At 46.8% G+C, this 12251-nt stretch overlaps 1 protein-coding gene across 1 annotated transcript in view; it reads right to left on the bottom strand.

Annotated features, from left to right (window-relative positions):
• Window positions 1-280: 280 nt before the first annotated feature.
• HS3ST1 (heparan sulfate-glucosamine 3-sulfotransferase 1) overlaps window positions 281-12251 on the bottom strand; it is a 34251-nt gene continuing 22280 nt past the window's right edge. Inside the window, exon 2 of the mRNA XM_065914306.1 lies at window positions 281-1662. Within this exon, the coding sequence (XP_065770378.1) occupies window positions 613-1551 (939 nt within the window). The 5' untranslated portion in view covers window positions 1552-1662 and the 3' untranslated portion in view covers window positions 281-612. The remainder of the gene's footprint in view (window positions 1663-12251) is intronic.

The following is a 12251-nucleotide window of genomic DNA, read 5'->3' as shown; positions in this document are numbered from 1 at the left end:
TCTTGGAGTTTACATGGAGTTAGAATCCACACTCAGGGACCTGCTAAAGCTGGAAATGGGTGAAAATGTCACCTCCAACAACAACAGGGCATTTCAGTGAAGAGAAACTCACAATGCAAGTAAAAAATAAATCTGATGACCTCAGGGAGACATTAAAAAGACAATGAAGAAAGGAGAGAAGGGGAGAGGAAGGTAATAACTATGAAAAACATTTTTTAAAAGAGTAACAAAGAAATATATGCGATGAATGAACACACACAACTATTTGGAGTTGGGGGCAAGTTAATTATATTCAAAAAAGACTGCATCTCCAGAATTTCTTTTTTTTTTTTTTTGCAGTTAAATATTTTAGTTCCTTCATATAGAGACATATTACACATGTTAACAACCATGAAAAACAATACAAAATGCCCTCGATTTAACAAGTAGAAAAATATAACTAGTATATATGGCAATTGTGAATCTAATACTGTACAGAAGTAATTTATGGATCTTACAAATAAATTATACTTAAATGCCCTTTTAAAATTCTTTCCCCTACCCCAGATGTACACCAGAACTTACAATAGGAAAGGTTCCGAGCCTAGCTTATTGCAAAAAAAAAAAAAAAAATCAGTGCCAGTCAAATGTTCTGCCGACAAGCTCAAAGAATTTCTTATTTGGCTCATGAAAATATTCGTGCAGTTTATTGAGGAGTCTGGGGTCCACTTGGGGGTGCGCCCGGCCTTTGGACTCGTGTAAGCAGCGGTCCCGGCCGCCGTCCCGCAGGCAGTAGAAGCCCTTGGTCTTGTTAAAGTAGAAATTGGAGGCGTTGATCTGCGGCGACAGCCTCAGGAACCGCTCCACCTTCTGGATCTCGGGGAAGGGGTCCCTGATGAGGCGGTCGCCGTCCACGATGTGGATGCGGCGCAGCGGGAAGAAACGCAGCCAGTTCTGCATGTGCAGGTGGTACAGGCTGCGGTTGAGGGCCTTGTAGTCCACGTTGAGGCGGCCGTCGCGCACCAGGAACTCCTCGATGGACGGGTAGGGCTTGCGCTTCTGCACGTGGTTGTAGAACACTTGGGTGTAGTCGGACAACACGCGCTCCGACGGGTCCCGCAGGATAAGCAGCAGCCGGATGCCCGGGTTCATGCCGTGGACGCGCGCAGGCACTTTGGGCGACGTGAAGTACGCGGGGGTCTTTTCCACCGTGAGCTGGTGCGGGGCGGAGAAGGGCATCTGGCTGAGGTACCAGCCCAGGCCTTGGCTGTAGTGCTCCTCCCAGTCGAAGAAGTGCACCTCGTTCTCGGCGGCCGCCACGTCTGGATGCAGGCTGAGCATCTCCAAGAGCGCGCGGGTACCGCCCTTGCGCACCCCGATGATAATGGTCTGCGGCAGCTGCTGGGCGGAGCCGTTGGGGGCCGCGCCGTCCTGGATCTCCTCCTGGAGGCTCGCCGCTTTCCGCACCAGCTCCGGCTGGCCCGGCTCGTCCCCTGACACCACCGCGGGGCGGGAAGGCACTAGCTGGAGCTGGGCCACCAGCATCACCGCGCCCAGGAGCAGCGGGGCCATGCCGGACACCACGGTGGCTTCACTGGGCTGGGCGCCGCTGGGTCATGAAGCGCTGCCCGCAGGGGGACGTCTCCAGATCAGTGGCACATGGGTATCGCAGGCTTCTGATTACTAGGAAACAGAGGAGGAAAGTATTAACCCCACGTAAATACTGGGCTTAATCAAGCTGACAACTCTGTCATCTTTGGCAAGACATTCACCTCCTCGGGGTTTTCTCAGTTTTTTTTATCAGATGGTAAAAAATTCTGCCTGCAATGGTGGAGACCCAGGTTTGATCCCTGGATTGGGAAGATCCCCTGGAGAAGGAAATGGCAACCCGCTCCAGTATTCTTGCCTGGGAAATCCTATGGGCAGAGGAGCCTGGCAGAGGAGTCCAAGGGGTTGCAATGAGTGGGACATGACTGAAGACTTTCACTTATCCTGTCAAGCAGGGGTGGCAAACAGTTTCTGTACCAGGCAAGAGAGTAAATGGTTAGGCTTTTGGGGACATATAGTATCCATGAGAACTCCTCCAACTATGTTGTTTTGCTCTAAAGCATCCACAGAGACCTGGGTGTGGTTGTTTTCCAATAAAGCCTTATTTATGGGCACTGACATTTGAATTTCATATCATTTTCATGGGTCATTAAAAATTATTCTTCTTTTACTTCTCCCCCCCCCCAAACATTTATATGTTTAGTGCTCTACTGGCACAAAAACCAGGCCAGATTTGGCCTGTATTCCTATTTTGCCAACCTTTGCTACAAAGGAAAAAGATGGGGAAGGTCTGTCGGACCTCAGTAAACATCAGTGAATAGCAACCAGCTGCCAGCCCCAGGCAGAGGGGCAAGTGACAGCGAAGCAGGCATGGTTTCTGCTCCCCTACCCACCAGGTGCTTCTCATTTAATAGGACCGACGGACCTGTTTGAAAAATGGAATGGTTAGCTCCAATTGTTCACTTGTGCCCTGGATCTAGTTCTTGCTGTGGCCTCAGTGCAGGGGGAGTGTATTTCCTAGTGATTTTAGATTTGGCCAGTGGCACGTGGGCAGATTGACTGGTCTGAGTTCCTTGCAGTGCAAGGAAAAGAGTCTTCTCCAGCACTACAACCAAAAAGCATCAATTCTTTGCGCTCAGCCCAAACCAATCAATCCTAAAGGAAATCAACTCTGAATATGCATCAGAAGGACTGATGCTGAAACTGAAGCTCCAGTACTTTGGCCCCTGGATGCAAAGAGCTGACTCACTGGAAAAGACCCCGATGCTGGGAAAGATTGAGGGCTGGAGGAGAAGGGGGCTGCAGAGGATGAGATGGTTAGACAGCATCATTGACTCAATGAACATGCGTTTGAGCAGGGAGATAGTGGAGGACAAAGGAGCCTGGCGTACTACAGTCCAGGGCACTGCAAACAGTTGGACATGACTTAGCGACCGCACAACATCATGGGCAGAAACGACAGCGTCAGCGCCCAGCATAGGCCTTAAGAGGACTGTGTGTCTTCACATGCCCTCAGCCCTTACACCATTGCGATGAAAAAAAAAAGTGCCCTGGTCCCAGGAGGAAGATGAAACACACTTGGCGCAGAGCCACCCCATCTGTCCCCTGTGTGCGGCCTAGTCATCTCCCTCATGTGTGAGAATGAGTGCTTGTGGTTTTAAGCTGTTGAGTTTTGGGGTGGTTTGTATTTCAGGACACATTTGGCAAAAGTTAACTGACACAGCCTGGCTGCAGGCATCAGTGTGGTATCCGTTATGATCACAGTTCAGGTCCTTTGAGGACCTCTGTTCCTTCATTTTGCCTGAAACGATTAGCGATGTCTTCCTAGTAGAGCAAGCGTGTGCAGTGGGCCTAGAGGGATATACAGGTGAGGTTACTGGAAGCAACAAAAAACTTTCTCAGAAGTGTAGGTTAACTGTTTATAAAGAGCGGGTCTTGCAGTCTCAGTCGAATGTCACCCCAACACGACAGTGGAAGGTAGAAACGCAGGACAGTTATAGATGAGGGTCTCGCCCAAGGACACAAAAATTTATTCCATTTCAAAATTCACGGTCCAAATTTAAAGCTCTAAACGCAGGGCTCTTCCCATGAACTGCCTCCTTTATGCCTTCTCCTCTTTAACTCTCTGAGATTTATCACATTTGGGCATTAAAGTCCCTAAGGAACACAGGCATTGCTGAGCTGCAGCACATGGGCCCCCAAGACACATGAGCCACGGTTGATGTTTTTACGGGGCTGATAAGCAGCAATCCGTGTTTGACCCTCTCCAGGAAAGAGGCGACTGGAAGCTCTGTTTTAAATAATCTCTGTCTAAACACAGCTCAGGGAGAGTTGGAGACAGGCCCGGTTTGGGGACTGTGGGACTTACAAAGCCAGAAAACATATTTTCTATCAAGAAGGCCCATCATCTTCATTATGCCGGGTCTAAAATTCACTTTATTAGTTTAAAACTTGTCTGGGGTGGTTGGTTTAGTTGCTAGTTGTGTTCGACTCTTCTGACCCCATGAACTATATAGCCCACCAGGCTCCGCTGTCCATGGGATTTTCCAGGCAAGACTTCTGGAGTGGGTTGCCATTCCCTTCTCCAGGGGATCCTCCTGACCCAGGGATTGAACCCAGACTTCCTGCAGGCAGATTATTTACCAGCTGGATCCACTAGAGAAGTACTAAAACTTGTCTTAAATGTGTCAATGAAGAACAATATACAGGGCTTCCCTGTTTGTGATCAAACTGATTTGATATCCTTCAGATATCAACTGTATTAACCACTTTGAAAACTATATCTTCAAGATCAAACAATTAAAAAGTTGAAAAATCACAGAACACTGGAAAAGGAACCAGAAAAATCACCTGACATGCTTATTTAGGGGGAAGAAAAAAAGAAAAAAAAAAACTTTTTGGCGAGATGGTCAAAAAAGATGGGGTTCAAGGTTGGTCTTACTGGTTGGATGAGCTAAATTTAATGGGCCATTTGCTTTAGTCAACTGCATGTTTTAGCACGACTCAGTGAAATTCTATTTCCTTTTCCACTGACGGTGCGGGTCAGCCAAAGGGACCAGCTGTGCTTGCCTTTCACATGTTTGGGGTATGTGAGCATGTGCACATGCGTGTCTGTACGTCTGTGTGTACATGTGTGTGCACACGCGTGTGTGTGTGCAGGCTGTGGGGTGGGTGAAGCGAGGGAGATAGCAGCTCTTCCACATTGAACAGCTACGCACTGCCCGTCTCACAGCCTCACATCCCAGAAAACAACCCGGTCCTGGAACACGGCAGGACAGAGTCAGAGGCCAGCCCTGAAAGCCACATGTGTTGACTCTCCATGCTCTTATGCCGGGTAGCACAGTGAGCATCTGAGATCACTTCCCTAAAGGGGAGTTACCAGCAGACAGCAAAAAGAAGAAACTTTTTTTTTTCCTGCTTGAACCACGAGGCTTGTGGGATCTTAGTTCCCCTACTGGGGATTAAATCTGGGCACTCAGCAGTGATAGCCTGAAGCCCTAACCACTGAACCACCAGGGGATTCTGGAGAAGAAACTAAATATAGCTTGTCCTTTACAAAAACAAAACAAAAACAACACCACTCCAAAACAACCCCCCCTCCGAAACAACCGAAAGACTAGTATACAGTTTAAAAACTCCTTGTTGCTGTTCAGTCGCTCAGTCGTGTCCGACGCTTTGCAAGCCCATGGACTGCAGCACGCCAGGCTTCCCTGTTCAGAGCTTGTTCAAACACATGTCCATTGGGTCTCTGATGCCATCCAACCATCTCATCCTGTGTCATCCCCTTCTCCTCCTGCTTTCAATGTTTCCCAGCATCAGAGTCTTTTCTAATGAGTTGGCTCTTTGCATCAGGTGGCCAAAATAATTGAACTTCAGCTTCAGCATCAGTCCTTCCAAGGAATATTCAGGACTGATTTCCTTTAGGATGGATTGGTTGAATCTTCTTGCAGTCCAAGGGACTCTCAAGAGTCTTCTCCAACAGCACAATTCAAAAGCATCAGTTCTTCTGTGCTCAGCTTTTTTTATAGTCCAACTCTCACATCCATACATGACTACTGGAAAAACTATAGCCTTGACTAGATGGACCTTTGTTGGCAAAGTGATGTCTGCTTTTTAATATGCTGTCTGGTTTGGCCATAGCTTTTCTTCCAAGGAGCAGGCATCTTTTAATTTCATATCTGGAGTTACCATCTGCAGTGATTTTGGAGCCCAAAAAATAAAGTCTGTCACTGTTTCCATTGTTTCCCCATCTATTTGCCATGAAGTGATGGGTAGATGTCATGATCTTAGTTTTCTGAATGTTGAGTTTTAAGCCAGCTTTTTCACTCTCCTCTTTAACCTTCATCAAGAGGTTCTTTAGTTCCTCTTCGCTTTCTGCCATAAGGGCAGTATCATCTGCATATCTGAGGTTATTGATATTTCTCCCGGCAATCTTGATTCCAGCTTGTGCTTCATCTGGTCTGGCATTTCACATGATGTACTCTGCATATAAGCTAAATAAGCAGGGTGACAATACACAGCCTTGATCCATTCCTTTCCCAATTTGGAACCAATCCGTTGTTCCACGTCTGGTTCTAACTGTTGATTCTTGACCAGAATACAGGTTTCTCAGGAGGCAGGTAAGGTGATCTGGTATTCCCTACCTTCACCAATACCTTCTCCCCTCCACTCTTCCAATCACACTGCCTTCCCCAAAGGAGTTATGTAAATAAAAGTGTAACACATTGTTTTACAAGATATTCAGAAAAACTCAAATCTCCACAGGTCATTAAGAGCTGCTCAGGAAGGTAAGAGCAATCCCTCTCAATTCTGACAGTAATCACTGTTCATTTATGTTTCTGACACTTTGTCATAGCTTGTCCTAAGATGGATCATGTCTCCTTGTTACTTTTATTGTAGATGTTAAAATGACCCACATATGCACTTGTACATTTTCCAGGAGACCCGATTTAAAAGCCAATCTTTCCTGTAACCCTATCCAAAGTGTTATTACTTCAACACATAATCACTAGATAAAATGAAGGAGATATTTTGCAGTTTTTTGTCTTAAGTCTTCAAAAGCCAGTGTGTATACATTTGCAGGACATCTCAAGGCCATTTCTTGTTGCTATTGTTCTGTCACTAAGTCGCGTCTGAGTCTTTGCAACCCCTTTGCAAAGCCAGGCTTGCTTTTTAATATGCTGTCCAGGTTTGTCATAGCTCTTCTTCCAGGGCACAAGAATCTTTTAATTTCGTGGTTGAAATCACCATCTGAGGTGATTCTGGGGCCCAAGGCCACTTGTGGTTTCTGACAACTGGAGTAGACAGCCCAGAGACGTGCAACACTTTTGCAATTCTTACTCTGGAAACTCTTTAATTGTGCAACGTGCTTTCTTCAAAAGCAAGATCCATGACCCCACTCACAAATCAGGAGCTTCTCAAACAGGAAAAGAACCAGGAAGGCAAGTCTGAAATTGCAAGCAGCACAAAAATAAACAGCTTATTCTCTCTTCAGAAGTAAACTAGGTACTATCAAAGGGAATCTTCTGGAAGCCTGGAGCCTGAGCTGGCATCAGCACAAAGACTGTCCAATAGCACCTGGAGGCCAGTCCACATTCCTCCAAAAAGCAGTGTTGGCAGCAGTCATGCGGAGCGCTTGCTACTGAGCAGACACTAGGCTAGCCACTGTGCACGCAGGACCCATGTGATGCGCACTGCACGCTGGACAGAACTGATACTGTCCCAAGAAAGTGAGGCTCGGAGAAATGGAGTGGTTTCTTCAGTCATATCCGTCTCTTTGCATCCCTAAGGACTGCAGCTCACCAGGCTCCTCTGTCCATGGGATTCTCCAGGCAAGAATACCGGGGTGGGTTGCCATTTCCTACTCGAGGGGATCTTCCCGCCCCAGAGATCGAACCCATGTCTCTTCTGTCTACCTGCATTGGAAGGCGGGCTCTTTTACCACTGCCACCACCTGGGAAGTGTCATCCTTCCTTGTGTAGATGGCTTAAAAGATCCCTGAAAGAGATACAGCTCACTCTGTTCATGCCCTTTTACCAGGGAGGCTGCTTGCTTCATCCTGCGGTGATAAACCAAACCCTGAGTTTCAAGAATTCCAAAGCCAAGAATCTTTCCCGTCAGCAGCACTAGGCTTCTTTGGGCCCCACATGAAGATGTTGACCACACGCCAGGCATGGGGGACACATAGGAGAGGACACAGAACTTTCCAGGTGGAGATTCCCCTGCGTTAAGAATTAAATCCAAGGGAACTTCCCTGGCGGTCCAGTGGTTAAGACTCCTAGCTTCCATTGAAGGAGGCATGGAGTCAGGGAAATGGGAAGCCACATGCTTTGAGGTGAAAAAAGAGTTAAATCCAAATCCTTTTCAGGTCAGGAATGAACCTAGGATAGGATCTGTCTGTCCCTCCCACCTCACTGCCCCTTTAAGCCAAGCTCAGGCCTTCCGGTTCATTTGAAGGTACACCAGCTCTGAGCCTTGGCCTTCTCTGCTCCATCCTTCCAGAATGCCACACCCACCCCCCACCCCCCACCCGGCTTCCTGAGGCTGGCTGTCCCCTGTCACGGATTTTATTTCAAATGCTGGCTTTTCTCGGCAACATGAGCCCACCCTCTCGCCTTTAATCACTTTCTTTCCCATCATCTTGTTTTATATTCCTGATATACTATCCAAAATTATGTTTGCTTGTTTACTGCCTGCCTCTCCACCCAAAAAAGTCAATTCAGAGCTTCCTTATCAGCATCCTACCTCCCTCCACTGCATCCTCGGGGGCCGGCGTGATTGCTGGTACCCAGCGGGTACTAGAGAAGCTGTTTGCTGAATGAACACATCGAATGTAGTGGAAAGTCAGGCAAATGATGGCAGGCACTGACAGAGGCTTTTCATTCAGCAGAAAGAGAAACTTAACCATTTGCCATTTATGAAAAAGACAGTGGCAAAAAGTAGTAAGCTTTCCTCCCTAGAGGATCAAATAGAAACCAGATGTTGAGAAGGGGGATCAAAATTTCTCATAGAGGACAGACACAATCGCCTGAGAGCCTAGAATGCATTTTCATTAAAAAAAGGATGGGAAGTAGTGAGATAACCCTTCAAAAATATTTAATTTTCTTCTTAAGTCTTACTACATAATTCACATTATGACCGAGATTTCAAATGTAACCACTACAGCACATTTGCTCTCAGCCCCATCACTAGAACATATTCCTGGATAAAATTAAAGAACTAGAATATTTCACAGGAGGGACATTCAGTATACATCAAGCACAGCGATGCTCGTGGTCTCTCTGTCTGCCGGAAAACCTTCCCAGCCCCTCAAAAAAGTTGGTGAACCAGCCAGCACAGGTAAGAATCTTCTTGGATAACAGGCATGGTTATCTGGGGGGACAAAAGTCGTCCAAGGGATTTGACAGAAGGGTTGGAAAGGAAGCGATTACTCTCTCCCTGAGTGCCGGCTGTGTGTCAGGCGGTAGGCCCTCGTGTAGAAATCATCCCTGCTAATACTTGTAACAGTGCCAAGGGGGTGGTTATTTTCCTTTTGTTCTATGTTTTTGCAATAAAAGGGCAGTGAGTGGTAATAGAAAAGCAATTGGACAGACCCAGGCTAGAATTCTGAAAGCCAACCGAGCTCAGGTTAGTTTCTCATTTCTTTAGGCCTCAGTGTGGCATTCTGCAAAATGGGCTAAAATCTACTTCCTAGGGATGCTATCATGATTCCAAAAGATTACCTATGCCAAAGAGACAGGGCAATGTCTAGCATTTACAGGGCATACAACGAATGCTAATGGCCCGGCTTTCTCCCCAAGGCAGACACAGAGACATGCTATTAAGGTTAAAGTGAAGTGAAGTCTCTCATTCGTGTCCGACTCTTTGCAACCCCATGGACTGTAGCCCACCAGGCTTCTCCGTCCATGGGATTCTCCAGGCAAGAATACTGGAGCGTGTTGCCATTTCTTTCTCCAGGGGATCTTCCTGACCCAGGGATAGAACCCAGGTTTCCCGCATTGCAGGCAGATGCTTTAACCTCTGAGCCACCAGGGTTAAAAGACCTTCTCAAATAAAGAAGGCTGAGCACTGAAGAACTGATGCTTTCAAACCGTGGTGCGGGAGAAGTTTCTTGAGAGTCACTTGGACAACAAGGATATCAAACCAGTCAATCCTAAAGGAAATCAGTCCTGAATATTCACTGGAAGGACTGATGCTGAAGCTGAAGCTCCAATACTTTGACCACCTGATGGGAAGAGCCGATTCACTGGGAAAAATCCCCTGATGCTGGGAAAGATTGAAGGCAGGAGAAGAGGATGACGGAGGATGAGATAGTTGGATGGCATCACCAATTCAATGGACATGAGTTAGGGTGAATTCCGGGAGACAGTGAAGGACAGAGAAACCTGGCATGCTGCAGTCCCTGGGGTCACAAAGAGTCGGACACAACTGAGCAACTGAACTAGAACAAAAAGGTCACGGGACCAAGAAGTGTGCTGCTTTGCCTCTGAGTGGAGATGCCTTCCTTGGACTGCAGCAAGCACACTCCAGGCAGAGGGGCGAGCTTGCTCAAAGCCCGATAACACAGCAGGAAGGATGAGAGCTCTTGTGTTGCTCTCCAAGAATTACCTCTGTCCATGCATGCTGGGGTGTTAAATGATAACTTTCTGGAATGCACTAATACCCGAGTCAAGACGGTTTGATCAGAACTGTCCTTTCTGTATCCAACCACTGATGAGCAATCAATGGTATATGATTTTTTGTTTGCCTTTAGGAGACCTTTACCTCTGCGTGGCTAACTTAAGAGCCCGTGGCAGCGGGGTCAACCTTCCATCCTTGGCAGGTCATTTTGGAAACCAAGAGAGGTTTTTCCTCAAGAGAGGAAACAGATTTAGCTCCTTCCTGTCAGTCTACAGAAGGACAACGCGATCTCAGGATTCCCATAAATATTTATTTTCTTGAAACTGCCTACACATGACACTCGTCAACAGCTGCCGACATTGACTTTGGCTTGGATTTACTCATGGTAATTGCTGTGAGGTAAGTTGGGGGTAGAAAAGAACTCAGGGTACAAAAGACCCAAGGTCGGTTCACATAATGTTACTACAGAGAGAAGTAAGTCAGAGTGAGAGAAACGAGTACGGAATATTAATGCATATATGTAGAATTGGAAAAAAACTGGTATAGACAATCTTATTTACAAAGCAAAAATAAAGACACAGATGCAGAGAACATATAGATACCAAGGGGGGATTGGGATGAATCGGGAGATTGGAATAGACATATGTATGTTGATATATATCTATTTTATACACATTGGTACCATGTATAAAATAGATAACTAAGGAGAACCTATAGTATAGCATAGGGAATTCCACTCAGTGTTCTGTGGTGACCTAAATGGGAAGCAAATTCACAAAAGGGGGGGGGGGTATGTGTATGAATAGCTGATTCATTCTGCTATACCGCAGAAATTAACACAGCATTGTAAAGCAACCACACTCCAAATTAAAGAAAAAAGTTCCTTTGGGCCACACTGACTGCCTGGGAGAAGGAGGGGTGACTAGCCCTATTTTCCTCTTGAAAAAGACCAGGACTCTTCCAATACTCCCGCCTCCACTTTATAGGCTCCATGGCCTCCATGACACAGGAGGTTCCTTATATACAGAAGGTTACCTGGATAATGAATGCAGCTCCACAGAATTGAAGGAAGGAGGTGCCTGGGTCAGCCAGGGAGGGCAGCATAGTGGGGTAAGGATTTGAGACCAGTGGATTTCAATCACCGTGTTATTTCCAAGCTTCTGAGAATTCCCTGATCCAATGCCAACTGCCCCATAGGTAGCCTGAAGTCAACCCACAGGACATACTTTTCCAAATTAGGTGAGAGATTAGGTTGAAGGATCTGGACAAGGGGTTGCTAGTGGGAGGCGACTAAAGCTCCCCACACCCCTGCCAAGAGCTCTGGCTGCTCCATCACCATCGCCAGGCATAAAGCTTTTTCCAGACTTACAAGTGCACATCGATTCCCTGGGGATGTAGTTCAAAATGCAGATTCTAATCCAAGAGTTCTGGGCAGAGGCCTGGGAGTCTGCGTTTCTAACCAGTTGCCGGGAGAACCGGTCTGCCCACCCACAGCCTTTGGAATGGCAAGAACTCAAGAACTCCCTGAGCTTGGAACAACTGCATCCATTCAGATTGGGAGTCTGATGGTCCTGGCCTTGGGCTGGGAAGGCTGCCTTTGGATTTGGTTTTCTATGGTTGTTAGGGTAGTTTGTTTTTAAATCCAGGGTTGGAAACAATTGCAGCAGACAAAATAGAGAGGGATCAGTTTGGTCACAGAGGTGGTGTTATCTGTGGAGGGGGGTGGAGGGCCGATGCTGGAATTCAGAGGATTTAGAGCCAAAAACCCAGGCGCAAATCTCAGCTCTCTAACTTAAAATCCACAAGAGAGCACTGAAATCCCAGACCTTCGATCGAATGCCTTGGCCAACCTACACCGATTGTGGGGATTAAACAGAAGCCTATGAGGGTGCTTACGATGTTGCCATATTGCCTGGCCGATGGCAAGCCCTTCAATCGTGGCAGCTATTTTTGTCTCTTAAAAAAATAAAAGGAGGCTGTGTGATATAAATGGGAATCAAGGATGATAATTAGTCAAACGCATTTGTTCATGATCCAAAAGCACTGCAGTGACTCAACCAGACAGAGGCTTGCAGGAGAAAGGACAGTGACACATAGGGGCGATC

Source organism: Muntiacus reevesi, chromosome 22, assembly GCF_963930625.1.
Source record: "Muntiacus reevesi chromosome 22, mMunRee1.1, whole genome shotgun sequence".
Taxonomy (NCBI): domain Eukaryota; kingdom Metazoa; phylum Chordata; class Mammalia; order Artiodactyla; family Cervidae; genus Muntiacus; species Muntiacus reevesi.
This window is presented reverse-complemented; position numbering and strand designations above follow the sequence as displayed.